At 42.6% G+C, this 27,364-nt stretch overlaps 1 protein-coding gene across 3 annotated transcripts in view; it reads left to right on the forward strand.

Annotated features, from left to right (window-relative positions):
- Window positions 1–27,364, forward strand: part of SFMBT2 (Scm-like with four mbt domains 2) — a 103,884-nt gene that overhangs the window by 28,228 nt on the left and 48,292 nt on the right. For all 3 annotated transcript variants that reach the window (XM_017740393.1, XM_008638391.2, XM_017740392.1), the window contains exons 5-7: window positions 16,527–16,615; window positions 19,803–20,049; window positions 24,771–24,868. In XM_017740393.1, coding sequence (XP_017595882.1) covers window positions 16,527–16,615; window positions 19,803–20,049; window positions 24,771–24,868 — 434 coding nt within the window. The remainder of the gene's footprint in view (window positions 1–16,526; window positions 16,616–19,802; window positions 20,050–24,770; window positions 24,869–27,364) is intronic.

Raw genomic sequence — 27,364 nt, forward strand, 5'->3', positions numbered from 1 at the left:
AGAGGAGCAGGCCGGACCAGACAGCCTGTGGTCCAGCGAGGCAGGGATGTGTGCAGTGCCTGTGGGCAACCAAAACTGCTCAGGGCCCTGCAGTGCACCTAAAGTGCCTCTTCAGCATTTGTGTTTGGGTGCTTTTTTAATCATAGAATCCAAGAATGGTTGGGTTTGAAGGGATCTTACTGATCATCTCATTCCACTCCCTGCCATGGGCAGGGACATCTTCCACAGAGCAGAGTATTTCTAAGGGTAATTTGGAAAAATCAGATTGTGCCTACACCTAGATTAGGTATCAATGCAAGTCCTTAGAGGGTTGACAGTTTCACTGATGCAGTTGTCCCCTAATGCAAATCCTGGATTTTTTCAGATTTACGGGTGGAAAATACTTTTCACCTATAACTACAGCCTGTCCTTGTTCCTGTACTGGACTGAGCCATGTAGTCAGCAAACCTTGTAAAAGAATATTATTTAGTTTTACAGCTAACACTGGGGATAATGCAGCACTGTTTACTCTAGTGTGTTATTAACCCAGCTCGGAGCATGAGTTTAATCTGGAGGTTGGCTGGCAGCCAAGGAAGGGTTCAAGAATTGGTTCTCCAATGGATGAGGTTTGAGAGCCAATGACTCAGACACGGCCCTACTGAAATGAATCCGCTCTCTGCCTGCTTTTCCCTCGCTTGGGTGGACTCTCTGTCCTGACTTTTATCTCCACATGCTGCTGCCTTCCTCCACAAATGAGGGATGTTGCCATTCCCACAGCAGCTGGATGGTTTGTAGCATCATAAAGGGTCCCTTTTGGGCGGTGCAGGAAAGGCTGAACGATGAATCCTGTTATGATTAAAGAAGCAGCACCTTGTGTACAAGCAACAGCAGAGCTGAGGATCAGGGATATTGCAATGAAAACTGAAAGCCTAATCCTTTTATAAACAGTGTGGAGGGGGGGAGAGAAAAGCAGTGATTTTCGGGGACTTTGACAAGTTATAAATATATCCTGAGTGAAACCAATAGTGTGGAGCTTTATGAAAGATTTAATGAATGAATATTTCATGCCCACATGGTGCTTCTTCTGTAACGTGTGCTGTTGGTAAAAAGCAATAAACAAAGAACCTCCTTCAGGGTTTGTTTGGGCTTTTAAATTAAACTAATTTAATCAACTTTTTCAGTCAAGCTTGATATTAGTTCATTTCTGTACACAGCACTGTACTCGGTTCTGTTTGTTTTCTCCTGATACCTGTTCCGCTGTTTGGAAGATGCTTGAATATCAGAGAACGATTCATTTCATCCTGCCCATATGCTGCATCTGGGTTTTCAAGGCAGAGAGTACAGTCCTGACTTTTTCCTTTTCCTAAAGCCTGAGGAGCCATCCATCCTATACCATCACAGCTGGGGGTGTTACAGGACTCCAGCTGAGGTCGTTATCCAGCAGGAAAATCACTTGAGCGTGTTGGTCATTTCTGATTGTAAGCAAGAAGAATTTTTCTGGGTTTTGGAAGCCTTCAGCACTCAGTTTGCTGCTGCTTGAAGGACTAGAACTGACCCAAACTGCTCTGGAGTCTGGCCCCATATGGCCAGCGAGGCTTGGACACTTCTGTACTGGATGTCAGAGGTTTATGCAGGGAGATTGAAATTCTCCTCAAGCTCAGGCTCTTGGCAAGGTTGGGGCTTGGGTGTGCTAGTGAAGTTTCTTTATGCTTGGCTGTCATGACAAATAGCCAGGAGGAAATCAGGGTATGTGTTAGCTCTGTGTTCCATGTCTTTTGCAATAATTTCCAAAAAAACTTTGGGGACCTGATTCTTCCTTGGGAACAGCAGGACTGAAGCCAGTTGATGTTTTCACAGCTGGACCAGCAAGTGAAAAGCCAATGAGACACAGTAGGGAGATAAAAGCAAGGGTGACTGGAGGGGTAGAATTAACTTTGGGGAGGCTTCAGCATGAGCTGTGGACCCTCTCAACCCCACACCTTGCATGGAATGGGGCATTTCTTAGCTACTTTTGCCATGAGAAGGAGCAAAAGTGGGGGGCGGGGTGGTTTGTTGTTGTGGTTTGTTTTTTTGGTTGGTTTTTTTTTTCCCTTGTGGAACCAGTTGATTTTGTAGTGGGCAACTTTGGGAACTGAAATTCATCCCTCTTGGCTGAATGCAGTATGGTCCCATGGGGTTTCTGCTACATATGAGCAGGGCTCTGTGTAGGAAGAGAAAAAAAAGTATTAGAAACAGAGTGAGTTTTGCTTGTCCAAACCCACACAGACCTCAGTTTCATTTATTTTTGTAGCATTATTAGGCAGTGTGTGAGATTCTCTCTATAGATCAAAGCTCAAGCCCACTGCACAGCAAAAGGGTTAAACTTCAGCAAAGACTGATGCAGCAAAACTCCTTGCAGATGATGCTGAGCTGCAGCAGTTGACTTATCCAGCCCAAAACGTTGGCAGAACCAATTTCTGTGTCAGCTCCTGACCTCCTGCAAGGAAAACTCATTTCGGTGGCACTCAGGCTCTGTTCAGGATGCTTGGAGCACTTGAGGTGAGCAGTTGAGCCCCCATGGCTTTGCCTTCTGTTGCTCATGATTCTGGTCACAGTCTGCAGGGTAACTCTGCAGCCTCCACTGTGACCAAACCATTGGTTTTGGGCCTGATGTTTAGTGCAGGTTGTGCTGGAGGAACAGAGATGGGGAGGAAAGGAGTAATTGCAGCGTGAGGTAGAGACTGTGAATGAGAAGCTGCATTTCCAAGGAAATACTGCAGGAAAAGGCTGTGAGCAGACACCAGAGTTTTCTGGGAGTAGAGATTCAGGTTCCTGAGATTTCCTCCTTCTGTAGCAGCAAGTGGAACAGGGTGGATTTTTGGATGGTACCTTTGAGACCATTTCAGAAAAAATCTCCCATCGACAGTTGTTGCAGAAAACTTCTTGCATCCACTGAATCAAACAGCAAAATCCTCCTCCCAAGACACTGAAGTGCCAAGATGGAAATTATTTCATAATCAGCCTCAGTGAGGCTCCTAAAAAAAGAGTAAGTTTTAGAACCCTGTTGCTCTGTGTTGAGCCAGTGTTTGACATCATCCAGCCCCTTGGTTCAGATCATGTGAATATGAAAAAAAATGCAGAAAAGTTGAGAATCTGTTCAGTATTGAACAGAAGAATTATGGCCCTGTTTGTAGGCTTGGTGTGTTGTCATTGAGGAGACTCCAATGTCATTATTCATTATTCAAGCAAACATCATTGACCTGTGCACCTTGCTCGTGACTCTGGAGGTCTCCACACCCTGAATAACCAGCAGTGAATATGCATAGTTGTTCTTCCACACTCACATCATGTCCTTGGACATCTGCTCTGAAGCTGTGGAGATAAAAAGCCCAGAAACCAGAGAAAAACGGGAGGATTGACTCTGAAAGCATAACAGGGGGTGCAGACCACTCATTTTTTGTAATTGTCAATTTAATTAATGTCTGGCTGAATGCATTTTTAATAAAATACTCTTTAAAAATTATTAGTTTGAAAAATTTTTAAATAGTCACTTCTGATAATTGCATTTAATTTCCCTTCCCTAGTCTCCTGTAATTTTTCCCAGAGGAGTTCTGGAATGGAAATGCCACCTCAGCTGTAAGACTAGACTTAGGTAGTTAATGATACAATAGGTAAAACATGGTCAGATTTAATTAATCTCTATTGGAGACATCTGTGGAGACTTAAAAAAAAACCCTATTGCCTTCATATTCTGAGTTAGAAACGCTTTTGGGTGTTTGTGTCTGAGAAGTAGGTGATTTTTTGGTGCATTGGATAGGAACTGGGAAGGGTGAGTAGCACAAGGGATTTGATCCAGAGCATGCCAAAGTTGAAGTACACTTTTCTACGGTAGACTTTTTTTGGTCAGTTTGAAGATTAAATTACGTCTTTTAGTCCTGAGCTGAGGGAGGATTTTCTGAGCTCTTTTAGGCCAAGGACAAACCCAACGTGACCAGTGCCACATCTTCAGCAGAGCTTTCCTTCAGGTGCACCAGGGGCACCTCGGATTTGTGAGGAGCAGGCATGGAGTGAATTTGGGAAGCTGCTAGTGGCAGATGCAAGCGCCAGCATGATCCCAAGCCAGCTGTGACTTGCACTTGATTTTTCCTTCATTATGCATGATAATGTGGGCTCCCAGTCACCGTGGAAGGGGCTGGATTCCTGAAGCAGACCATATGCTCCTGGAGCCCATGGAGGTGGCTCGTAACACAGTGCGGAGGTTTAAGGGATGCTCTTAGAAAGCATTTCCCTGATGACACTTAAAAATCAATTCTTCTAACCCAGATACCAAATTCTGGGTCAATTCTGGTCCTTCTGCGTGACATTGGAAAAGTTTTGTTGTGAATTCCCAAATAATCTGTTTCTATGTCTCTGTGTGTGTGCTCTCACTTCCATTTGATTTCGGTCACAGAAGGAGAAAAGAAACCAGACCCACAAACGAGCTTAAGGACATGCTGAAAGCCATCCTGATTGATGGTTTATTTTGTGTTGTGAGGCAGAGCATCCACCTCCTGTGTTTGTAGCTAAAAAAGGCTTTTTTCCCCACGCTGTCACTTGGGAATGAAGAAATGAGGGGAAAGTCAGCGTTTTTAGGTGTAAAAATATAGCTACTTCCTAAAGTGCTGGAGTTGATGTAGAAGATTAATTATATCCAGGGAAAACCTTGCCAGATTCAGGAAACCATCCTGCTATGTGTTGTACCAGTTTTACTGAAGAGGCTCTGCCACGCTGAGTACAGAACCTAAAGAAGGGGAAATCCTGCAATTCTCCTGTGCCAAACAACTCTAGGAAAGTCAGTGAGGAGTCCCTGGCCACGTGAAGCATCTACACCCTGAATATTTTGACTGCTGAAATGACCTCTTCCATAGAGTCCTGCTTTGCTTTGAGCAATTCTGCTGTTGCCCTTGGCCTTTTCAGCCTGGATATCAGCAGGTGGATCTGTTGGGAAGGCCTCTTCCTGTACACCATCTAAATTTATTTAGAAAGAAAGAAGCCAAAAAAACCTTGAAGCATTATATGATGAAGATGAGATTAAGGGCTCACAAACCAGTTTGATGAACCATGGCTCTGCACTAATACCTGATTTAGCAGTGAAGGCATTTGGGTTCACCAGAGCATCATCATCTCCTGTCAAAATATCCTAGGTTGATGGCGAAGCTGAAGTTTTATAATTCAAAGGAAGTTTAGAGCACTGTGGAAAAGCTGCTCCCATTTCAGGTCCTGTAGCACATTGTCGTTCTCATTTCAGATGTTGCCTTGCATAATGTTCCACGTTGATCTCAGATTCAGATTTAAACTCTTCAAAGTTCGGGGGATGTTTTTGATCCTGGGATTTATAGTTCAAGCCCCTTTTCTGTTTCCAAGTGAAGAAAACACATGTTTAGCAAGCACAAAATGAGCCTTGATGGAGTATTTCTTTGATGGTGTTGTGATGATGATTATGAATTTACATTTTGTGCATAGGATGTTAAGCACCTCATGGGGCCTGGCTGTGCTTCGACTGTACCATTAATTTCTGGAAGGATGCATGATGAATGTTCATCAGGCCCTCTAGGTTCTGATTTGTGGTGCTCACATCACACAGCCGAGAGGCTCCGGAGTGATTAAACGGGATTCAGTCATTAAGAGCTGGCACTACAAATGTGATTAATTGCAGAATGCACTGTATATTGTGAAATGAGTTTGATGATTTTTTGTTTTTGAAAACATATGTTTCTGCTTCATGGGGTGTCAGAAGTTGGTGTTGTGGTGAATGAGGCTTGTTTGCTATTTCCATGATAACTTGGGAGTGTGCTGGGTCATGGGAGTGGTTAGATTTCCACTATTGTCTCAACATCTGGGTGTGAGCAGTGAGATTTGTTGAGAATCATGGCCAAATCCTTAAATTAGACCTTACAAGTCCAGCTTTGCTATTTGTACCTCACTAACTCAAGCACAGTGGCTCCAGCCTCCCCCAGAGTTTTCAGAGTTTTCCAGCAAAGAATCCCTTTGCCTCTTGCCTCTGAGATGCATTTTTGTGTTGGGGGTCTCAGGCTGAAACTGTAATGGCTTGCTTTTTTCTTTAAAATCACTTATTGTGGAAAAAAAGTTGGAAAAAATTTGGAACACACTGCCCAGAGAAGCTCTGGCTGCCTCATCCCTGGAAATGTTCAGGTCTAGGCTGGGATGGGGCTTTGAGCCACCTGGTCTAGTGGAAGGTGTCCCTGCCCACAACAGGGGGTTGGAACAAGAAGATCCCTAAGGTCCCTTCCACTCCAAACCATTTTATGATTCCAAAAACACTCCCCCAAAACTTCAGTCCTTTTTTTTTTTTTTTTTTAGTTGGTGTTTCTTCTGTTGTGTATTAAACAATATACTAAACTTGTAAGCATCACCACCATTCATTCTCCTCTTTCTGTAGAGTACAGAAAATGAAAAAAATAGTCCAAACCCAAAATCAGAAGGGATTTCTTGGACATCACATCCCTTTATTTGTCTTCTGTGTTTTGATGCCTTTATTTGTAGTGGATATTTGCTGTAGTCTGTTGGCACTAGGAGGGAAAAAACCCCATAATTGTGCAGTTGAACTGGTTTATGCAGTGTAAGAACATTGTGCTGCTGTAAATTTGTTGGGTTTTACGGAGCTGTCTCCAAAGAATATCCTTCAGAAAGCGACCATGGGGTTTGGGAGTGAGAAAAGGCACTTAGCATGGGGGATAATTGGATGGAGTTTGGAGGTGTGAGGTCAGAGCCCTGGGCAGGATATTTATTCTGCAGCAACATCCCCGGACAGAATGACCCATAAATTTTAGGTGTTGTTATGCCACAAAGTCTGTCTGGGGCTAGTCTGTGAGATCTCAAAGACACATGGCATGGAGCTGCCTCTTCTGTCCGTTGCCAGGGCAAGCCAAGGGGAGGGTGTTTGGTGTTCAGGAAAGCTCCAGATTTTCTTTCTTCCACTTTGTGGCATCAGTGACACCCGGGGCAATGCAATTTTATGTGAAAGACTCCAATTCATACCTGCTGTTGGCATGGGCCAGTGTGTGCCCGGTGCTGCCCTGAAATACTCAGGTCTGAACCAAGCTGGTGGCTGGCTTGCAATAGTTCTGGCTGTGGTTAGGAATTCTGACTTGGATGGGGATTTATCTAGGAATTTAGCATTTTGCTTTGTAGACATATTTTTTTTCCTCTTTCTGCATTTCTGGTGTGGAACTAGTACACAAGGAGCTGTGGACTGCTACAGGAAGACTTTACCAGGGTGATGCTGGGCAAGCAGCACAAATATCCTCCCCCACGGCTTTCAAAACTTTTAAATCAGGATTTTACAATCTTTGTTACATTTGTCTGTGCATTTCTGTCTACCTGCAGCAGCAGATCTCTTTTCCTCCATAGATGACTAAGTATTCTCTTGGTTTTCACGCAGAGAGACTACAATTTGGAAGGAAGTAACTGTGCAAATGCCTGCTAAGTGAAGTTTTGTGCAGAGAGCCTGGTGTATGTACTTGTGTCTCATATGGGTGAATTCATAACCTTCTCACGCAGTCACACCCTGAGCTCTGTGGTCTGGTTTTGCTTGTGAGCACTTTGGTTAAGATGCTGATTTTCCCTGGATAACAGCGCTCTTTCAATTTTATTGTTACTAATTTTTTATGTCTATGGATAAAAATCGATGTAGAAATTACAATCACAATACCAGGTCCCCCCTCTTTCCCCTGATTTGAACTGCTGATTTGAAAGGGCCTTCATTAAGACTCCTGGGTCTGGAGATTGGGAGCTCTCAGTGCACATGATCCATCTCTTCTGAGCCCTGGGCATGGTGCTTAATGCACACGGACGGAAAAAATAATCAGGAAATGTGCATGGAGGCTTGGGGTTAAGTGCCAGGAGCTGCAGAGTTTGGATGCTCATTTTCACAGTGAGCCATCACCCTAATGGACATTGATACTAATGATGGGGGAACCCCTATGGTTATGTGGTGTGTGCAGAGTTTTCAAAATCCAGGCATTGCCTGGCTCTCAGAAATGCCTTTCAGGAACTCTGTGTACACATCCAAGATCATTTAAAGTCAGCTAATCCTGATTTGTTTCTAAGACCGTTGTTGACAGCAATGAAATTCAGTTAGCTTGTACCTAGAATTGAATTGGGCAGAGAGCAGTGCTATTGCTGTGTTTAAGGAGCATGCAGTTTCTGTTTAGGTAAGAAATTTTGGAGGAGCACAAACCACTCGCTCTGGGTGAAACACTCTGACTTTGTAGTTATGCCTCAGGTTTTCTCCTAATTTATCACAGAGGTAACTGAGACTAAAATCAGCCCATTTTTGCCACGCTGGATTGTGTAGCAAAATCAGAATAATCAGCCTTCATTTGTGCCTGCAGATACAAGAGAGCAGATAAGTGACCCACTGAAAAATGGTCACGTCAGGAAGATATTTTTGCATTCCCTTCCCAGTTCGTGGTGGTGTTAGTGAGGGTGGGTTTTGGTACTAATCGAGGTGACAACGTTGCAGAATCGTCTTCCAGGTGAAATCAATGTAAAAACGTCTTAAAAATAGATAAATAATTGCAGAATCATTTGGGTTGGAAAAGACCTCCAAGATCATTGAGCCCAACCATTAACCTGGGCTATAAATATGTGGCAAAGGCTCTAAACAGCCGAATGCTTCATCCTTGAATTCCACCCTGTTGAGGCTGGATGGCCACACGTGACTTCTTGTTATGCTGAGGGACCAGCTGAATGAATTGGTTGCATCCCTGCAAAGTGAAGGATGGGAAGAGATTAATTCCCCTCTCTTGCCATGTCCTACTGTATCTCTCTCCCCTCTTCCCCCATTCCCATATCCCGAGGGAGAGCAGTGTTGTGCCTGGATGATTCCAGGCTGGGTGGTGCTGATCACACTTGAGTGAAGTCCTGAAGCAAAGGGAGGTGACAAGTCCAAGTGGAGCTGATAAATTTGCTGCTATTCGTTATCTGTGTAATCTGATTGCAATTGATAAGTAACACCACCAAGACAGAGTCGCTTCCCATTATCAGCACCCCTCTCCTTTTTATCCTCTTTTTTTAGATTTTAAATAACTTCAGTGCAAGCCAAGTATTGACTTTGACTGAAGGGAGGTAATTAATCACAGTACTTATGAGTAGATCATTTATTGCTGGATGGGTACCTGATGCTGTTGTGCTCAGGGAGTCAGGGCAGGCTGATCTGGGTTTGTGGTCACTGTGCTGTTGAGATCTATGAGGCAAATTTCTCTTCTGATCTTGGGCAGTTTGACTTGGAAGCAGAAAGCCACAGCAGTGGGATCTCAGAAGAGTGTGTCTGTATATCCGTAATGTTGTGTTTGGGGTGAAGACAGCTGATCCTACTGCATGGGAGTGCCTCAGTATTTGGTGGTGACCCTTCTGCCAGGCAAAGTGTATTGTTCAGCTTCCCGAGCTGCAGTGAGTTAATGGAGGGGATTTTTACAAAATTTTGCATAATTAAAAAAAAACCACCTCACTCTAATAGCATCCACCCACCCTGTCTGCACACACTGATGGTTTTCTCCCACAGCATCCACCTCTTCCACCCGTAGTTCCTGCAGCTGGGTTGGAGTTTGTAGCCAGTGCAAACTTCAAGAAATGAAAAAGCAACTCCCAAGCCACCTGCTACTCTTCTTATTGTTAAAAAGATAGCAGTTAATTAAGGACTACAGAAACCTGAGGGGAATGGTGTGCACGTCTGTGAAGGGCTCAAAGGATGTTAGGAAGCGAAGTGTCCTGTGGACAGTGAGGCAGCTTTCTGCACATGAACTTTCTTATTTTGACCTAAAGAATATAAGTAGATAATTTCTGGAAACCCTGAATGGCAGCAGGAAGGATAAAAGTAGCATTGTACTGAAATTCAGTGTAGTTGAATAGAAAAAACTGTAAGGGAATTGTTCAGGTGAGAACCTAAAGTGTGTGTTCATGCCTTTCTCTGTTTGGTTTTTTTTTTTCCCTCTACTTTTTTAATCAAGGAGTGCTTTTTCATGCAGAGTTGGGCATGCAAGGATTAAGGTCTGTGTGTTGGCCCTTTCTTGGGTCAAGACCATAGAAACTGCAGCATAATCTTATCTTAGAAATGATTTCAGGATGGTTTAGGTAGCCTGAAAAAACAGAGGGCACCAAATCTCTTGAAGACAATTAAAAAAGCATGCAGAATATTCTTACTAAATTAAGTAGCTCATGTAGGCCAAACATTAATTTGAAGATTGCATTTATCCAGTTTTATTTTTTTAAAGGTGAGATAATTAAGAGCTGTAAGAGCAAGTAGATCAATCAACAGCTTAAAGGAGCATCTACTAAGGGAATACAAGAGCTACACATTGTCCTACAGACATCACGCTTCCTTCCAGCATCTGTTCATTAGCCTGTTGTAAATTCACATGGATGGGGCCACAGAGTACTGCTGGTCCAGAAGTGTCTTTTAAGCACTTGTATTCTTTGATGGACAGTTGCTTATGACTTTTGGTTTCCATGAAAATCCTCTCTGTAGAATATTTTCCTTGAACACTTTATTTAAGGCAAGTGTATAGAAGGCAGTGCCTGAGCTCTGAAGTTGGGGCCTCATGATATTTGTGGCTGCACCACAAGAAGATCAGATCAACAGTTCTTGAGGAACTTTCTTTTCTTTTCTGGACTGAATTTGCATTGTTTTGTGATCCAGTTCAAACCACAGAACTCTGCTGCTGTGATAAGAGAAGACTGTTTGAAGTTTTAAGTAAGAAGTTTGTTTGAAGACGTCTTTAGCCCCATTTCGCTTTTTTTCAGGGAGCCTACAAAAGAGTTCAAGGCAAATAGTAATTTTTATTAAAAAATGCTATTAAAGCACTAAGTAGATTCTTCTAAAATGTAGTTTTTATTTATTTTATTTTGGAAATACTTAATGGAGGATCTGGCTTTGTAGGGTATGCAGTGAAGTGTGTTCCCAGCCCTGAAGGTCTTGGGGAGGGTTCAGAAACAGCCTGAGCCTTTTGCTTAGGGACAGCACTCAACCCCCATCCTGTTTTCACATCCAGTCTGGTTCACAAGGATGTAAATAGTTCAGCAAGACGAATGAAAATGTGGGGATTCAACCGTTTCCTGTCAAAATGCTGTTTTATCAAAATGGAAATATTTTGTGAGAACATGTCAGTTTTGACAAATTGTTTTGATGGCTGAAGTCTAAACAAATTGTTTTAGCATTCTATGTTATTTTGATATAAAGACATCTCATTTCGACTCCCATCATTTAGACCTTTATAACATAGTTACAACATTTATATGTTAATATTTTCGTAACTTATAAATATTGCATCAAATGTGTGACAACTTTAAAATTAAAAGAAAATGTCAATATTGTAAGCTTTCTATAGTTTTGCAATATGCTGTTTAGCTTTTAAAAAACTGTATATCTTATCACAGAGTCACAGAATGGTTTGGGTTGGAAGGGACTTTAGAGATCATCTTTTTCCACCTCCCTGCCATGAGCAGGGACACTTTCCACTAGACCAGGTTTCTCCAACCCCTGTCCAGCCTTAGTTTTCCTGGATGGGTGACATGTAGCAGATCCCCACTACAATGTCACCTGTCCTTGCTGGATGGAGTGGCTGGAATTCCTTTGTGCTGCCCTTCACGTGCTCTCCTGCTAATCTGTGATCCTTCTCCAGGCTCTGGGCATCTCTTGCTGGCACCAGCAGCTTTAGTTCAGTGGATCTTAAATGTATTTCTAATACACCTATATATAAATTTTTGAACATCCTGAATTATTTGTTTAGAAAATGAATTTTTTAATGAGATCCTGGTATTTTAGTTTATTTCACAGTGGAGTGAGAATTGCCTGGGTCCTGCCCAGCTATAATTCATCTTGTTAACTATTTTTGTTCATTCCAGTCCTAGGAAAGAGTTAAATTTTTAATGATAAAAATAGTTTCCACACTGAAAGTGTTGTCACTTAGCAGATTAATCTGAAAGATCTTAAACCATTTTATAAAGCTGTTTAAGATGCTGTTCTTCACGTATGAGAAAATTAAAACTCTGCTGTTTAGAGGTTGATGGGTTCCAGTGGGGATTCTCCTGTAGAGGTGTCGACAGGTTGCTGGTGATCCTGGGTTATTAAAAAAAAAAGAAACCCAACATGAAGAGTGTTTTGTTGGGTTTTTGTTGGTTTTTTTTTTAAAGTATAGGCAAAAATGAGCATAACTTGATATTACTGCTTGTTGGGCATGTGTATCCACGGGACACACTGAGGTGTTTCCCAGGAGTAGCTTATTTTTAGGTTCTGTATGCCTGTAAGTTATTTATGCTGCCATTCCTTTATTTTACCAAATGTAGCAGTTCAGATCCCTGAGTCTTTTTCTTGTCAATCAAGTGGGTGCCTTTGGGGGGGGGGAAAAGCAGTCATGAAAAGTAAAAAACAAACCACGTTCTTTCCATTGTCTTGTCGGTTTTTCACATTCCAAGGTTTTTCCTGCACTTTGCAGTGTCCTGTTCTTGAAAAAAAAGAAAAGAAAATGAGAATTCTCATGTAAACCCATGGCCTGAGAGGAGCAGCTCTCAGAAAAACAGCAACTACTAGAAAACTAGATAAAATCCCAAGAGTTGCTAATGTGATAATAGTATCTCATATTCATTGAATGGAGTGCCTGTGCCTCAGTGCTGTCATGGGACTGCGAATGTGCTTTTAATCTCTTATTTCTCTGGAGAGGCAGATAAATCTGAACCCATTATGTGCTGAGGCTGAGGCAGGACACAGAGATTTACAGGGTTGCAGGGAATGAAGCTGCTGTCCTGCCTCTCGGGCACTAGTTCAGTGGGATTGGAGGGGATGGGCTGTGCTCCAGCATTTCCAGCTGCTCCTGGAATGGTTTTCATGGTCATCACGCACAGAGCAAGGGGAAAGGGCTTGGTTTGAGCAGCTCATGGGGAAAACCTGGTGTCCAGTGATAAATACAGGCCACAGCCTGGAGTCTCAGGACACAGCTGGGAGAATGAGACCAACGAGTAAAAGTGAGGAAATGGCAGTGGGTTAGGAGGGGAGAGGCCTGAGAGTCAGAGAGGTTGTGGGCCAGGTGAATTGGGTAGAGCAAAGTGGGAGGAATTTGAGGGATATTGGATCAGATCCATTTTTTGGTGGAGTCCAGGCCTCTGCAAGGGGAGCTCAGTTTTATAACCTGAGTCTTAAGGTGGAATGGTCCTTTTTCTTTCTGATTTAAGAATTTGCTTTAATGTTTGCCAAACTAGAAGGTGCTCTCTGAAATAAATACTTTTTTTCATGGAAGGAGGCAGTGAGCTGCAGGGACCTGGTTTTTACTGTTGCAGGTGTGAATAATTTCACTGAGTTCTGTTAGGAGTGGCTCAGCCTTCACCAGCCCAGCCCTGAGCCTGGGAACTCAGGAACGGGTGCATCACTACAACTGCTCCTCAGGAATTGGGGAGGGAAATGTGGGATCTTTCACAGCTCTTTTTGTAGTGGTCTGGATTCAGATGGGTTTTCCTGTGTGTGCAGTTACTCCTAAATGAACACAACCTGGAGCAGAGCTACTGGGGAAGTTCACTGGAGTCTTCTGGGAAAATGGATCTGTTGAAAGGTGAAGGAAGCATGGCTGTCTGAAACCCATGGACCACTCCTGACTCACTGAAATTATTTAAGGCAGGAAAAAATGTTTTGAAAATAGGAATTCTAGTGGAGTTTAGGTCACCATGGAGCAGGATCCTTTATCCTGGCCACCTTCCCTTCCCACCAGTGGTCCAGCTGCAAAAAATAGCTGAGTTCTCCCAGCCTGTCTGCAGTAGGAGAGGTCCAGCAGAGCCTTTTCCTGTAGCTAACGAGGGAAAATGGGAAATAGTGATTGAAATTTCACTTCTTCAGTCCCCAAGTGCTGAGTGGGATATGCCAGAGGAGCGCCCGCATTTCTGGAGAGGGATGCTCAGGTTGGGCACCCATGCATTGCACTGACAGCTATTCTCATTTACCCAGCAGATTTTCCTTAGTTTGAATATATTTGTTTAACATTTTGCTTGGTCCTCAAAGGCTTTTGCAGATACTGTGATCATTCAGATTCTCTTCATTACTACTAAAAATTAATGTTTACATTGTGGTAACTTGAAGTGTAGAACTGAGAAGGCTGATTGTGCTCTGTAGGCACAGAGGAAGGTACAAATCCCTGTTTCTACAACTTCCAGTGCAATTTATTGTCTCTCAGAGGTTTTCAGAGTCATTTTGTCTATGCCACAACAGCGGAATAAAATAAAGGAAAACCCTAGAAATTAGATTTGTGCAGGAGGGATGGTTCTGAAACCAGCTAGAAACTGAGAATAGCTCTTTTTTTTTTTTCCCAACTGAGCCTGTTTAGTGTGAATACAGAGGTCACCTTGGCACTTAAGGATTTCGGAAGCCTCTAATCCAGATTTGAATGTGGAGGGAGGCATCAGTTTATTTAGATGTCAAACTGTGAGGTGCAAATCTTTTAAAAAGGACAAGGGATTTTTTTTCTCTCTGAAAGGCACTGGAAGGGAGACTGACTGACAGACAGCCAGATCTGTGAATCAGGCACTGTTACGACATCTCCAATGGTGCATCTGGAAGTGGAAGCCCCTGAAATCTGTTAATCTGTTGTCAACTTTGAAAATCCTATTCTCCCCCCACCTCCCCCGACTCCTGCCAGCTTTGAAAGTTCAAACTGTGTGCTTTTTATCACATTTGTCATTCCTTGGTAGTGAAGCTCTGGCATTCAGAATTTGGCTGACAGCTTTGTGGGAATGAGCGAAAATCGAGTTCAACTTGCACCTTTCAGTGCTGTTCTCAGGGAGAGGCAGAAGTCTGAACTAGAGGGACTCCAGCCTCATTCATTACCACAATTACTGTCCTCTCCCTGATGCCAAAATTCAGTTTGTGTTCTTTATCCTGATGTAGGTGGACAGGAACTGATGAGGTTACGCAGCAGGAGTGTTGAGAGAGAAAGTGTCATATCTAAACCATTTCTTCTCAGGCTGTTCTTTTGTCTTAAATAATGCAAAGGTCATAAATCTTCTGGAAATAATGCAAAAATCAGTGCTGCAGAAGACTTAGAATGGTTCCAGGCAAGTTCAAGTGTTATTTTATGGAGGCTCGAAGTCCAGCACTGCAAGATTTGATAATTTTAAATACATTTAAATGCACTTTTAATGTAATTTAGATCTATAAACTGGATTTATAGCTGAAGCTGGGAGCACTGGCTTTTGAGGAAGGAGCACAACTCAGAAATGAGGTTGAGGTAAGATGCACTGGGCATGGCTTGTGTCTTTATCCATGCCCAGTCATATGGATTGCCATGGGGTAATGGTCTTTACACCACGTATCCAGTTGTTTATTCAGAGGAAAGGTTTAAATTTTCAAATGCTCCTGATTTTTCCCTTCTATAGGTGTTTCTAAGGTAACGACATAACTGTATTCCTAATGATTCTGTCACATATAAGTAAGATCATTTTTGGGAGAAAACAAAGTTCCAGATGTAATTTAATTCCCATTTACAGGCAGGTGTAATTAAAGTCTGATTTCTGCATTTCTGATTGCAAATGCACAATGCATTTGAAGAGGCATCTCCGAAGCTGAGATTACCTGAATTATTGCCTTTATGTGTCCACTGATTTCAACCAGAACTGACCTGGAATGTGAATCCTAGAGGCAAAATTTATATATTTCAGTTCAAATGTTATAAAACTGTCTGGATGCATGTCCTAAAGTAACACAGGTTCACAGTGTTTAGGTCAGAAATTACTCAGTTTCTTCTAAATGAAACAGAAGTTCCTGATAAAGGAAAGACTCTTTCAATCTTTCTTCTTGCTAGTGTATTGACTCAGCAGCTGATATATGATGTTCTCAGGCTTGATTTTTCTACTTTGTTGGAAAAGCACCTGGAGTTTCTGGTCTCCTGTCAAGGAACTGAAAGTTTGCACAGCTTCTTTTTTTCCCAGAGGTCATTAGTGAACATACAAAAAGACTTTATAAATCACATCTGAGCCCAGGTGATAAGCAGGAAACGAGTGGTTACACAAGCAGTGGCCAATTCTGAATGGGAGAGATGGGGATGATAAGCCACGATGTTGTAAATCACTGTCAGTGGCTACAGTGGAGCAACACCTTCCCTTTTTTGGGGGATTTAACCGTGTGCACAGGTTGCCCAAAGAAAATAAACCAGCTTTTCTTCTGCTCTGAGTTGCAGTTGCATCCAAAACTTTAGAGCTGGTAAACCCCAAGGAGGTGTTTCTAAAATCATGGAATCACAGGATGGTTTGGGTGGGAAGGAGCTTAAAGATTGTCTCATGCCACCCCCTCCCAAGGCAGGGACACCTTCCACCATCCCAGGCTGCTCCAAGCCCCGTCCAGCCTGGCCTTGAACACTTCCAGAGATGGGGCAGCCCCAGCTTCTCTGGGCACCCTGTGCCAGGGCCTCATCCCTCTAATAATGAAAAATTTCTTCTTACTAAATACACCAAATCCATTGCGTGATACACACGTGGCGAGTCAATGCAGTCTGCTGTGCTAAGCATTTCTTTTCTTCCCTCCCCTTCCCCAGCAATCAAAGAGAAATACATGGACTGGACAGAGTTTCTCATCCAGGATCTGACCGGCGCCAGGACGGCCCCTGCGAATTTGCTGGAAGGTGTATGTATTAGATTGCAGTTCCTCTCCTCCTTGGTGTGTGTGCTCCCAGCCTGCAGGGCCGTGTGCTTGCCGTGTCTGTGTGCCAGCCCTAGGACCTGACCCAGCCCCACCCCAAAATCCATGGCACCAGTGCCTGGACTCTGCTTCTGACCCAGTCACGGGGAGTTTGTTTTGCCTTTTAGTTCTTAAGAAAATTGGGTGCTCAAAAAAGGCTGGGTGGGGAAGGAGAACATCCATACGAAGGAGAGCTCAGCCCTTCAGTGCCCCAATAGATCCATCAAACTGGTGACCTGAGCTGCCAGCTCAGCTCTGCCCCATCCCTAGAAGCGTCCAAGGCCAGGTTGGATGGGTTTTGGAGCAATCTGGTCTAGTGGAAGGTGTCCCTGCCTGTGGCATGGGGTTGGAACAGGATGATCTTTAAGGTCCCTTCCAACCCAAACCATCCTGTAATTCTGTGGCACAGGCTGGGGAGGGGGTTTAGTAGGTTGATGGGGAGCACTGTCAACTTTATCTCTGTATGGAAAGAGCTCCCCCAAGGACATTCCCTCTACCTAAATCCAGCAGTCACATTTAGCGGGGAAGTTGTTGGGTGAGGTGGCCTCAGAGGAGCAGAAGGGTCCATTGTTTAGATGCACCCCTTCAGCCAAGAGGCCAGTCTGTGCAGCAGATCCACAGGGTGACTTGCACCCAGGGACAGCCTCTGTGTGCCTTGAGATCCTGGATAAAAATCCCACGGCTTCACCTTGAAACCATGGGCAGCTTTTCCATCAGGGCCTGTCCTGCTCTCATGTGGATGCTGTGGGGACATTTGGAGAGGACGCAGATGGTCCTGCAGGAGCCCCTCATTCTTTGTCCCTCTGCATTTAGGCTGAGAGTGAGGGCATACAGAAGCTGACCTTTGTGAAAGTGCTCATGTTGTCCTGTGGGAAGCCAGTGTGCATCCAGGCACCATTTTTGATCTTTTTGTCTGTGGTCACTTCCACCAGCCACAGCTGCATCCTTTTTCCACGTGCCCATGCCTGGCACGGAGAATTAATATTGTACCATTAGGGTTTTTTTTCCTCCCCAATCTGAGGGATGAACAGCCTTTGCAGATCCCAGATAATCCACCTCCTCGGGCCTGCTGCATCCCCATTCCTGGACCACTCCCAGGTGGCATATGTAGAAATCTGATGGTGTCCAACCCCCATCTCTGGTGTGTGCCAAACCTCTCCTTTCTGCAGGCAGGGAAGAGAGGCAGCCCTAGGCAGAAAAGCAGAGAGAGAAAACATTGTGTTGTCTTGAAACAGTTTCTGACCCTTTCCTGGTGTTTTATGTGCTCAGTGCTGTCTGTGTCGTGCAATGTATGTTGGCCCCTGTTGACAGATTTGCTGTTCTTGAGTGCTGCAGATTGTTGTTAGACTGCTAAATCAATATGTACTGCTACTTTTTAAATCTTTTTTTAACATGCCAGCTACGCATGTGAAGGGTTCTTGCATTATGGTAAATGTTAATATTTCATGCAAGCCGATTATTAATCCTAGCCATTCAGTTCTCGTGGGGTAAGTGACAGCCCATTGGCTTAAAATTTAGCACACAAATCAGAGAAGCAATATTCACTTTGATACAGCCAGGGATTTATTATAATAAGTTAAATCATTACACCATAGTTTCATATTAAAGAATATTTTGTTGCAATGAAGCAGTTGTATGAGAGGGGAAAAAAATCCACATTAAAGTGGATTTCTGTTGTATTATTAAATTCTGACACTGCATTTTGCCATGAAATAATATTTGAAGAGATTATACAGATGCTTGCAGCTTGCACTGTAGAAAAGTAGCTTATAATGAATGGCAAATATATTGTTCTGAGAAATATCTATTAATCATAAAGCTGTTTAAAAGTGTACATGTGATAAGCTTTTAGTTAATTTTAATTGCATTTTTTTACCATATTCTCATTCTCTTGCCTGCATTTTTGGATTAAGAGAGATGTGTGAAAATCAGTTGCATCTCAAAATTCGAATATTTTCGATATTTGGTAGGAAAAATAACTTATTGAAAAATAAATCTTTCTACTTATTTTGTTTTGTAGCCACTGCTAGAAAGAACCATCCTGGACTGACTCTTGATTTACAGAATTAATATTTTTAAAAGTAACATGAAATGTTTATTTGGTTTAATTAAGTAAAAGTGGGACAAACACACAGGAAAAAAAGAAGTTCTTGTTTTTAATGTGTTTTGCCTTTGCTTAGCATTTCCATTGGGGACCAATGCTTCCAAGTCTTGGGGTCATTTTAATATGCTGCACTTAAAGCCCCGAAATCGAGACACTGCATAAGAATTCAAACTTGTATTTAATTAAAAAAAAAGAAATCTAACCATTATGTTAAAGCTTGAGAGCACAGAGATGCTCACAGTCACAAAACAAAAACACTGAGCCCCAAAGTGGTTGTTTTGCAGAGCACCTCATGGTTTTTTAATGGCAGTGCTTGGCAGTTTTGCAGGTGGGAAGTTAGACGTGTGTGAGTGGCTGCAGAGTGGGATCCCAGAAAATAACCACATATAAGTAAATAACCTCAGTCACTGGGATTTGTTGGGCATGGTGGCTTGACCCAACAAATCCTGTGTGCCTTGGGCTTGGATCCAAACCTGCTGTTGTCTTTGAGCTTTGGAATAACCCCCACAGACTCATGCATCCATGGCTGGGGGGGATAATTTTCTCTCCACGCCAGTGAGAATGAGATAAAGCCTTGGGTGGAAGAGATCAGTACACAGAGTGAAATTTTTGGGTCATGAACAAAGTGGTCATCTTTCAGGTAAATGTTAGGGTCCAGTCCTGTGATTGGTTCTTATCAGCTGCAATCAATGAGAATTTGGTTTGAAATCCTCCAATATAACCGGGCTTTGAGTAGTTCAGGAGATTCCCAAGTGGATGTGCTATTCGAGCTGTTCCACCTTTTATTATTCTTTCTTCTTGTTGTTGTTGTTGATGATGTCGGTTGAGAAATTAGCACAACTGTTGTTTTCTGTTTTACTTCTGAATTTGCACTTGGAAGACATTGGGTAAAATAGAAGAAGAACAGACTGTTTGCTGATCGCTTGGATGATGGTGTGAAAAACAAAAATAATCTTCTGCTGTCATCTGTTTCCTTGAGAAGTCTTCAAATAAAGTTTAAAATAAGGAGTTTTGCTTCTATTCAAACAGCCTCTGCGAGGAAAAAACCCTGTAGACCTCATTACAGTTGATTCCTTAATAGAGCTGCAGGATTCCCAGAATCCCTTTCAGTACTGGATAGTTAGTGTGGTTGAAAATGTTGGAGGAAGATTACGCCTTCGCTATGTGGGATTGGAGGAGACTGAATCCTATGACCAGTGGTTGTTTTACTTGGATTGCAGACTTCGACCAGTCGGTTGGTGTCAAGAGAATAAATACAGAATGGACCCACCTGCAGGTAAAGAACCTCCCCAGAATACTGTCTCCCTTTGTGGCGTTCACTGATGTTTCGAGATACTTGTGCAGCCCGTTTGTCCTTCTCCAGCATTCACATTGCTTTGTCAGTAGTTTCTGGCTGTGGCACAAATGGGAGGTGAGATCCATCTAATTTGGGTTCAAAGTGAACTGTGTTGTTTATTAAATAAATTCAGTTGACGTCTTTACAAGTCTGTCAGACCACATTAAACATCAGGAGATTACAGCTTGGGAAAAAAGCTCTTTAGGGTTGAGTTTAATTTTCAAACCAGCTGGAATGGAGAGGGATTGGGACTGCAGTTAAGCCAGCCTGGGATCACAAATTGACCCACCTTTTCCTGTGTAGGTTAAAAACGTGTCCAGGTCTGTGCCTCATTTTCTCTGTGCTGCAGGTGAAGTTTTTCCATGGGTATTGAATTCCCCTCCTTTAGGAAGGTGCTTCTGCTGTGGCTTCTGTCCTTCACACCTAATGAGGAGAGTTTACCCCAATACGTTCAATTCTCATGTTCACAAATTTGTCGGGGACTTGGGTCTCGAGTGCTTTTTGGGAATATGTGCTTTTCTTCACTGATAGGTAGGAATCAATGTTCCCCATCGCGTCTAATTAAGATGTGAATGCTGGAGAGCATGAATATCACCCACTCTTTTATTTTATAGACTCTTTGTGTTACAGAGAAACAACTTTTTTAGTGAGCGTCTCTGTACTCTCTTGGCCTGTATAGATAGGTTTGGTGAATATAGAAGTGGCCCAAAGAAGATCTGTGCTTCCTCTTTGTTTATTCCATTTGCTTTCTACTCTTTCCTCCTTTTATCCAGTTGTACATCCTTTTCTGTCGATTCCCCGCCCATCATGCCTTTCTTTTTATTTTCATTTTTATTCAGTTGTCTTGTCTGTTACTGGACTCTTACTTGCTGAAGTTGTTTACTTTTCTTCTCCCTTCTCCTTGATTTAACTTCTAAAACTTCTGTCTCTTGTTCTCATCTGTTCTCATCTGATACTTGTTTCCTTTCCATTGCATTTCTCTGGTCATTCACTTTTTAGTCACCATTGTTACTAATGAATTCAGTGTCCAGATCTTCTTCCTGACTTTCATTGACTTAAATAGGTATTCATTACTTTACACCTCCTAAAGTTGAGCTTCATAGGAGTTTGCTGAGAAAAGACCCTTCAAAGAAGAGTGCACTTCTGTTTTTGCCCAAGTCTTCTCCTGATCACTGCTTCGAGGGTCTTTCATTGACCCTCCCTTCTGACCCAGTTGTCAGGCTCTGTAGTGCAGGGAGTAGGCAGTCAGGAATGAAATCTGAGGAGTTTCTGGAGGCAGGATTGCTGGTTGTTCCACTCCTGATCATTTGATGTCCACCTAACATGGAGGCACAGAATTGTTAAGACTGGAAAAGAACCTTTAAGATCTTCTTGTTCAACCATCCAACGTGTTCATGAGGCACAATGAATTAAAAAAAGTGTATGAGACCTTAACTCAGAGGAAGAAGAAACTCAGGGATGAAGCTACTAAACCACAGACTCTCAAGGAATGCAGGCTCTCAAAGACCTGAGGCCTGGAGTCTGTACCAGGGATACATCCTGGCCTGCTTACCCTTTCCTAGTGGCTTCTTTAGGGAAGAGCATTTGGACTAGGAAGACCTCTGTTGTGTGAAGGACCTAGTTTGGACCTTCTTAGGAAGGAGAGGGAGTCTGCGGGCAGTACCTTGTTTTTTACACATCAGGGATTAGATTCACCTGCTGTAGTGAAGGCATCAAAAGACAGTTCGGGGGAGCAATTGCTTTCTCTTTATAATGGGTAGGGAAAAGGGGGTGCTATGACACACCTAACGTAGGTAAGATAAAATGACATCTTTATAAGCTTATTTTTGTCACTCACAGGGTTTGCAACCAATGGGCACATACCTGGTTGTCCTAAATTTTGAACATCTGAAGCCAGTTTAGGTGACTCCTTGATTGATTAAGGGAACAGCCTTAGACTGTGTATCAAAGCTGTTATGAATCAGCTCCATGCAGCTGCTTCCAAATCAGGCTGTGTGTCCCCTTGCTATCAAACAAGGGTGTTTTTATACATCACTTCTGCAGCTTGTGACAGTGCCTTGCCTACCCTCAACTTGGATGCTACATATCCACCTTGAGCTTTATTTTCCTTTGTGTCTGGGGTGTGACTTTACCCTGTTGATCCACCTCTGGCACTTGACAGGCTTCACTTCCAGGTCAGTCTTTCAAGATGCAGAGCAGCTCAGATAAAGGAGATCCCATGGACTGAAACAATATTTTGGATGGAGAGGTCTCTTCCTTGAAGCCACCCACATCCTAACACCCACTTAATGTGCAAGAAGGTCCTTTGGGACTTGGAACTAGATGATCTCTGAGGTCCCTTCCAACCAAACCATTCAATGATTCTATGAAACAGCATCCCAGCTGTCTTCCCGCATGGACTCTGTGTATCTCACAAGCCCATTTAACTGAAGCAAAGGGGTTATAGCTTATTTTTCCCTTCAGATCTATATCTGAATCTGGAATAAACCTCCTTGGTAATGCAAATTGGCACAGGCTGCTCGACACAGAGCCACTGATGGCCTGAGCTCAGCTGTTTATGCAGGGCGAGATCATCTCGGTTTATGTTACTTTCTATTTAAAGACAAATTGCTAGTCATTTTAATTGCTCACTACTTGTGAACCCTAATACAATTTGACACAGTACACTTTGTTCAATTACCTGCTGCCTTGGCACTTAAATAAAATGCTTTATGCTCTTTTAACCATGCAATTTAGTGTCCATACACTCGCCAGCATAAGCAAGATGCCACTAATTAAATGTGCATATGATATTCCTTGCTGTTCCTTGAAACCACCGCAGTTGCCTTTGTATCTTGAAGTCTGTTGACACTGCCCAGAGAAGTTGCTGCTTGTTTTCACTGATTTTGGCCAAAGTTGCTCAAAACTTGGCCAGAGTTACCCAAAATGCCAATTTCAGTTTTCCTGTGCTTCACTGCCATCACAGCAGAAAATGAGGGTCTGTTTCCAGCAGGGAAGCATCAGGCACAGTTTTTCTAAACTCAGTCTTGAAACAACAGGCTGGCTGCAGCATGGGGCAAAATCATATTGTATGAAGTATTTCCCTGTAAGTTAAACCAAAAAAAGAAAGAAACAAGTGAGTCGTTCCCCTCCCTGCACTTCATGCTGATCAGAGTTCCTGCAAGCAAGGGAGAAGTGGGGCAACAAAACTATAAAATAATGAACAATTATTTAAAGAGTGCACTTCTTAACACTTGTGCCCCCTGCACACGCTGTAAACAAAGACTTGAAATCTTTATTCCCATTAATAACCAGACAGCTGAGGAATTAAAAATACTGCCCTGAAAGGTTAACATCCCCCTTCAAGTGTGTTTAAATTCATATGCATATCCTTGATGTCTGTTCTGAAGTAGTGGGATTTGATATAGTGGAAGTATAAATACATCCACTTCAGTCAGTGATTCTGCAAATCCTGTTTTGATAAGGTCTTAAATCTGTTGAGTTCAGAGCATAAAATTCTCTTGTACCATCAGTGCTAGGTGGAAACAGTGCTTGCCGGTTCCTTTCTTTTTTTTATGCATATTTTTTATTCCCTCCTTCAGAATTGTAAGATACAGCAGTAAATCTTCTGCTAGCCAGTAAATATATATGGTTATTAGATGTACAGGATTTAAATGCAAATTGGGCCAAATTGAACCTTGATGTAAGTGTGGAAAGTCACACTGGCCAAAGAAAAGCTCCACACTCTTCACTCTGTATTAAGTTCAGGTTTATTATTGAGCAAATGTTCATTTCCATTTTAATAATTGTTGCAATCTATCTACCTATCTTCTCTCTTTGAGGCCTTGATATGAATGTTCTGCAATAACTTGTTACGTGCAAGATAACAATATGTTTTCTAGGGCAGGAGTAAATCCAATATAATGTTCCTCATCACAGTATTGTTTCCTACATTGTTCCCTTTGATGATTCATAGGCATTTCACTGCACTGCACTGCACCACAAAGGGCTTGTTAATATAATGATTTTGTAATATTAAACCTGTGTAAAGAAACTCACTGGAAGCAATGTGAAGCTGCACAAAGATGTTGCCTAAAAGTATAATGATGAAAATTCATAAGTGTAAGTTTTGCTCTGGTGTGATGCTCTGGTTTGAGTGTGATACCAACAAATGTCTGGGTAGAGACTGAGCTGAAATGTTTCTTCCCACACCCACCCCAACCCTGCAAATAAAAAAAACCCCAACCACTTTCCAATGAACAGGTGCCTTAATAATTTCTGTTTTGTTCAAATGTAACTAATATTGGCTGAAGACCTGAGGCTTCTCAAACTAGGAAACATCAGGTATTTTGAGAAATGAAAATCAAAGGAGAGTTTTTTTGCTATTTTCAAGAAATGAGGTAATACAATTCTTATTCCCTCAGCAGTAGGTGAAGAATGTGAATTTTTCTGGGTTTTACTTCAGGATAGAAAACACAATCTTCCTCCAATGTGCCCCTGCTAGTTGCTTTTGTGTTGAATGTATCCATGCTGCATGGCCTGCAATGCACACACTGTTCATTTCACTTGTTCTGTCCAGTCATATGACTTAAGAAGTTTAGGCTTCCAAAAATGTTTGATTTCCAAACAGTCACCTTTTGGTTTTTTTTTTTTGTTTTGTTTTATTATTGTCATCCCTTTAGATATCTATTCTCTGAAGACTATAACTGAGTGGAAATGCGCTCTGGAAAAATCCCTTAATGATGCAGCAAATTTTCCTCTTCCAATGGAAGTGTTTAAGGTAAAATATACTTTTCCTTTACTTATGGAACCTGTGATGAATAAATATCATGCCATGTTTAGCAGCTTATGTTAAATTGTTTTATTACTGTCATCCCTTTAGATATCTATTCTCTGAAGACTATAACTGAGTGGAAATGCGCTCTGGAAAAATCCCTTAATGATGCAGCAAATTTTCCTCTTCCAATGGAAGTGTTTAAGGTAAAATATACTTTTCCTTTACTTATGGAACCTGTGATGAATAAATATCATGCCATGTTTAGCAGCTTATGTTAAACTTTTTTCAGGAAAGGCCTTTGCTGTAATACATAACCATGGAAGGTCACAAGGGGGATGGTTGTATAAAACACATTTTTGTGTGTGGACTTACCTTATTTCATGGTCAGTATTTTCTGGGGCTGGGGGTGATCAGCCAGGGTTTCTCCAGTTATTTTTTGTATGTCTTACTCTGTTAGACCTGTGCAAAGACATCATATACAACTGTGAAGTAGTAAGGCTATGGATAGAAAAGTTGACACGAACTGGACAGATTTCTGTGAGCCTTCTACCAAAATTTTTAGCTGATCACAAGCCACAAGGTAGAGAAACCTCCTTCAGGGACTTGTAATGAAAGTGAGAGATAATTTTGTTCCCACATCTTCCTTTTTAAATTTTCTTTTTAATTCTCATTCTGGTTTGTAATCGTTAGAGATGTGCTCCAGCACCAAGGCACCGGCTTTAATTTCCCATGTAAATCTGCACTGCTCTTAACCATGGTGGCTGCGGATAATCCTGATCTATGGCTGTGCCTGCCTGGTTTCCAACAATTCCATCTTGGCTGGGGTGGGATGGGCAGTGAGAGGATGCTCAGGGAGGTGTGTGGGAGCACAGCAATGCCCCCATGTCTCCAGTGTCACCTCCTGCTTGGGGACCTGGTGGAGCAGACTGCCCTCCCCACCACCAGCCTGGGGGACCTCTCTGTTCCTTCCTGGCCCTTAAGCAGCACTGCAGTGGGATACTCCAAAATATCCATGGAATTGGTGCAGTCCCTGTGTGGATGTGGCACTCAGTGGTGGCCTTGGCAGTGCTGGGTTAATGGCTGGACTTTGATCTTAGAGGGCTTTTCCAACTGAAATGATTTTATGGTTCTGTAACTGGAACAAGGCCCTCATCGTGCCCCATTCTAGCTACCACAAAACCCTGGTGCCACCTTCACCCTCCCTGTAGGGATGTGCCAGCAGCTTCCCATGAGGAATCCAGGCTCCTCACCCAGCTGGGATGCACTCAAATTAGCAGCATTAATTTGGGGACACTTTGCTAATGGCCTGGGCAGTGGCTCGTGCTGGCAGTGTGGGAGCTCTGCTGTGCTGGGAGACGTGGGAAGATTTGTGTGTTGGCCTTGGGCACGGATGTGGGCTTGAGGAGCCCCGTGTTGGGGTGGAAGTGGCATGCAGAATGTTCTGGGTCTCTGCCATTTATTTCATCCACGACTTCCATCTGCCACCTCTAGTAAAAGTTTGCATTGGCAGCTTGGAGATCAAAAATGCGTTGTGTGGGGCAGGGATTCAATCACAAAAGGGAATGTCTAATGTGTAAATTTTATTCCTGTGTATGTGAAAGAGTGAGGAATGTTTCTGATGAGGCTCATGAAACATCCTTTTTGAAAAAAAAGTTTATAACTAACAGCTGTGTTGCTGCCTCTTCCCAGCGTGCCAGACTTATACCCACTTATTTTAATTATTGCATGCAGGTCATAAATTTGAATTCAGCAAATCCCAGTTGCTGTCTGTGTGGTTGTAGCTTGCAAAGATGTTCCTCTTAGAAGACAATGCAAAACCTTGGAATGCTTGAATGGCCCAGGAGAAGAGTTACTTTGGGGACAAATGTAGCAAAATGTCAATGTTTAGGTCATTGATTAGGTCAGTAGGACTTCTTTGTTTGCTGTAAAGTGGAAGCTGAGCACAGGATGAGCAGAATTCAGAGTTTGGTGTTGTCTGAACCCCTGTTCTGGTGCTGGGAAGGCAGGAGAATGAATAAATTTTTTGTGTGTGGGCATCACTTTATTCTGCCCATTTAGGGTGAATCAACCCCATCTTGTGCATCTTAATTAAGGAGAAAAAGACAAGATTTTATCCGTGCCTGTGAACAAGTCTTCTTCTAGTAATGACTTAAACATGAGTTAAGGCTTTAGGAGACTATCTGAGAGTAAACTCTACTGGTCTTGCAAAGAAAGCAAATGATTATGTGTGGGACCTTCAAGGAGAATCCAAGATCCTGGCAAAGAGTGTCATATCCAAAGATATATTCTTTTTAAATTTTTTTTTTTATTTATTTTATTTTACAAACCCAGCGCAGAAGTAATGTCTCTACACGGTGCCTGGGGCTCCTTTGCTACTGTAGCTGTCATGTGTTAGATGAGATAAAAAACACAAGGTTTGACAGCTGGCAACTCTTAGAGATCTTGTGGAAAGCTGAAAATGTCTACTTTGGCAGACGTGGTAAACTGCACACTGAGCAA

The sequence above is a fragment of the Corvus brachyrhynchos genome, unplaced genomic scaffold (assembly GCF_000691975.1).
Source record: "Corvus brachyrhynchos isolate BGI_N302 unplaced genomic scaffold, ASM69197v1 scaffold307, whole genome shotgun sequence".
Taxonomy (NCBI): domain Eukaryota; kingdom Metazoa; phylum Chordata; class Aves; order Passeriformes; family Corvidae; genus Corvus; species Corvus brachyrhynchos.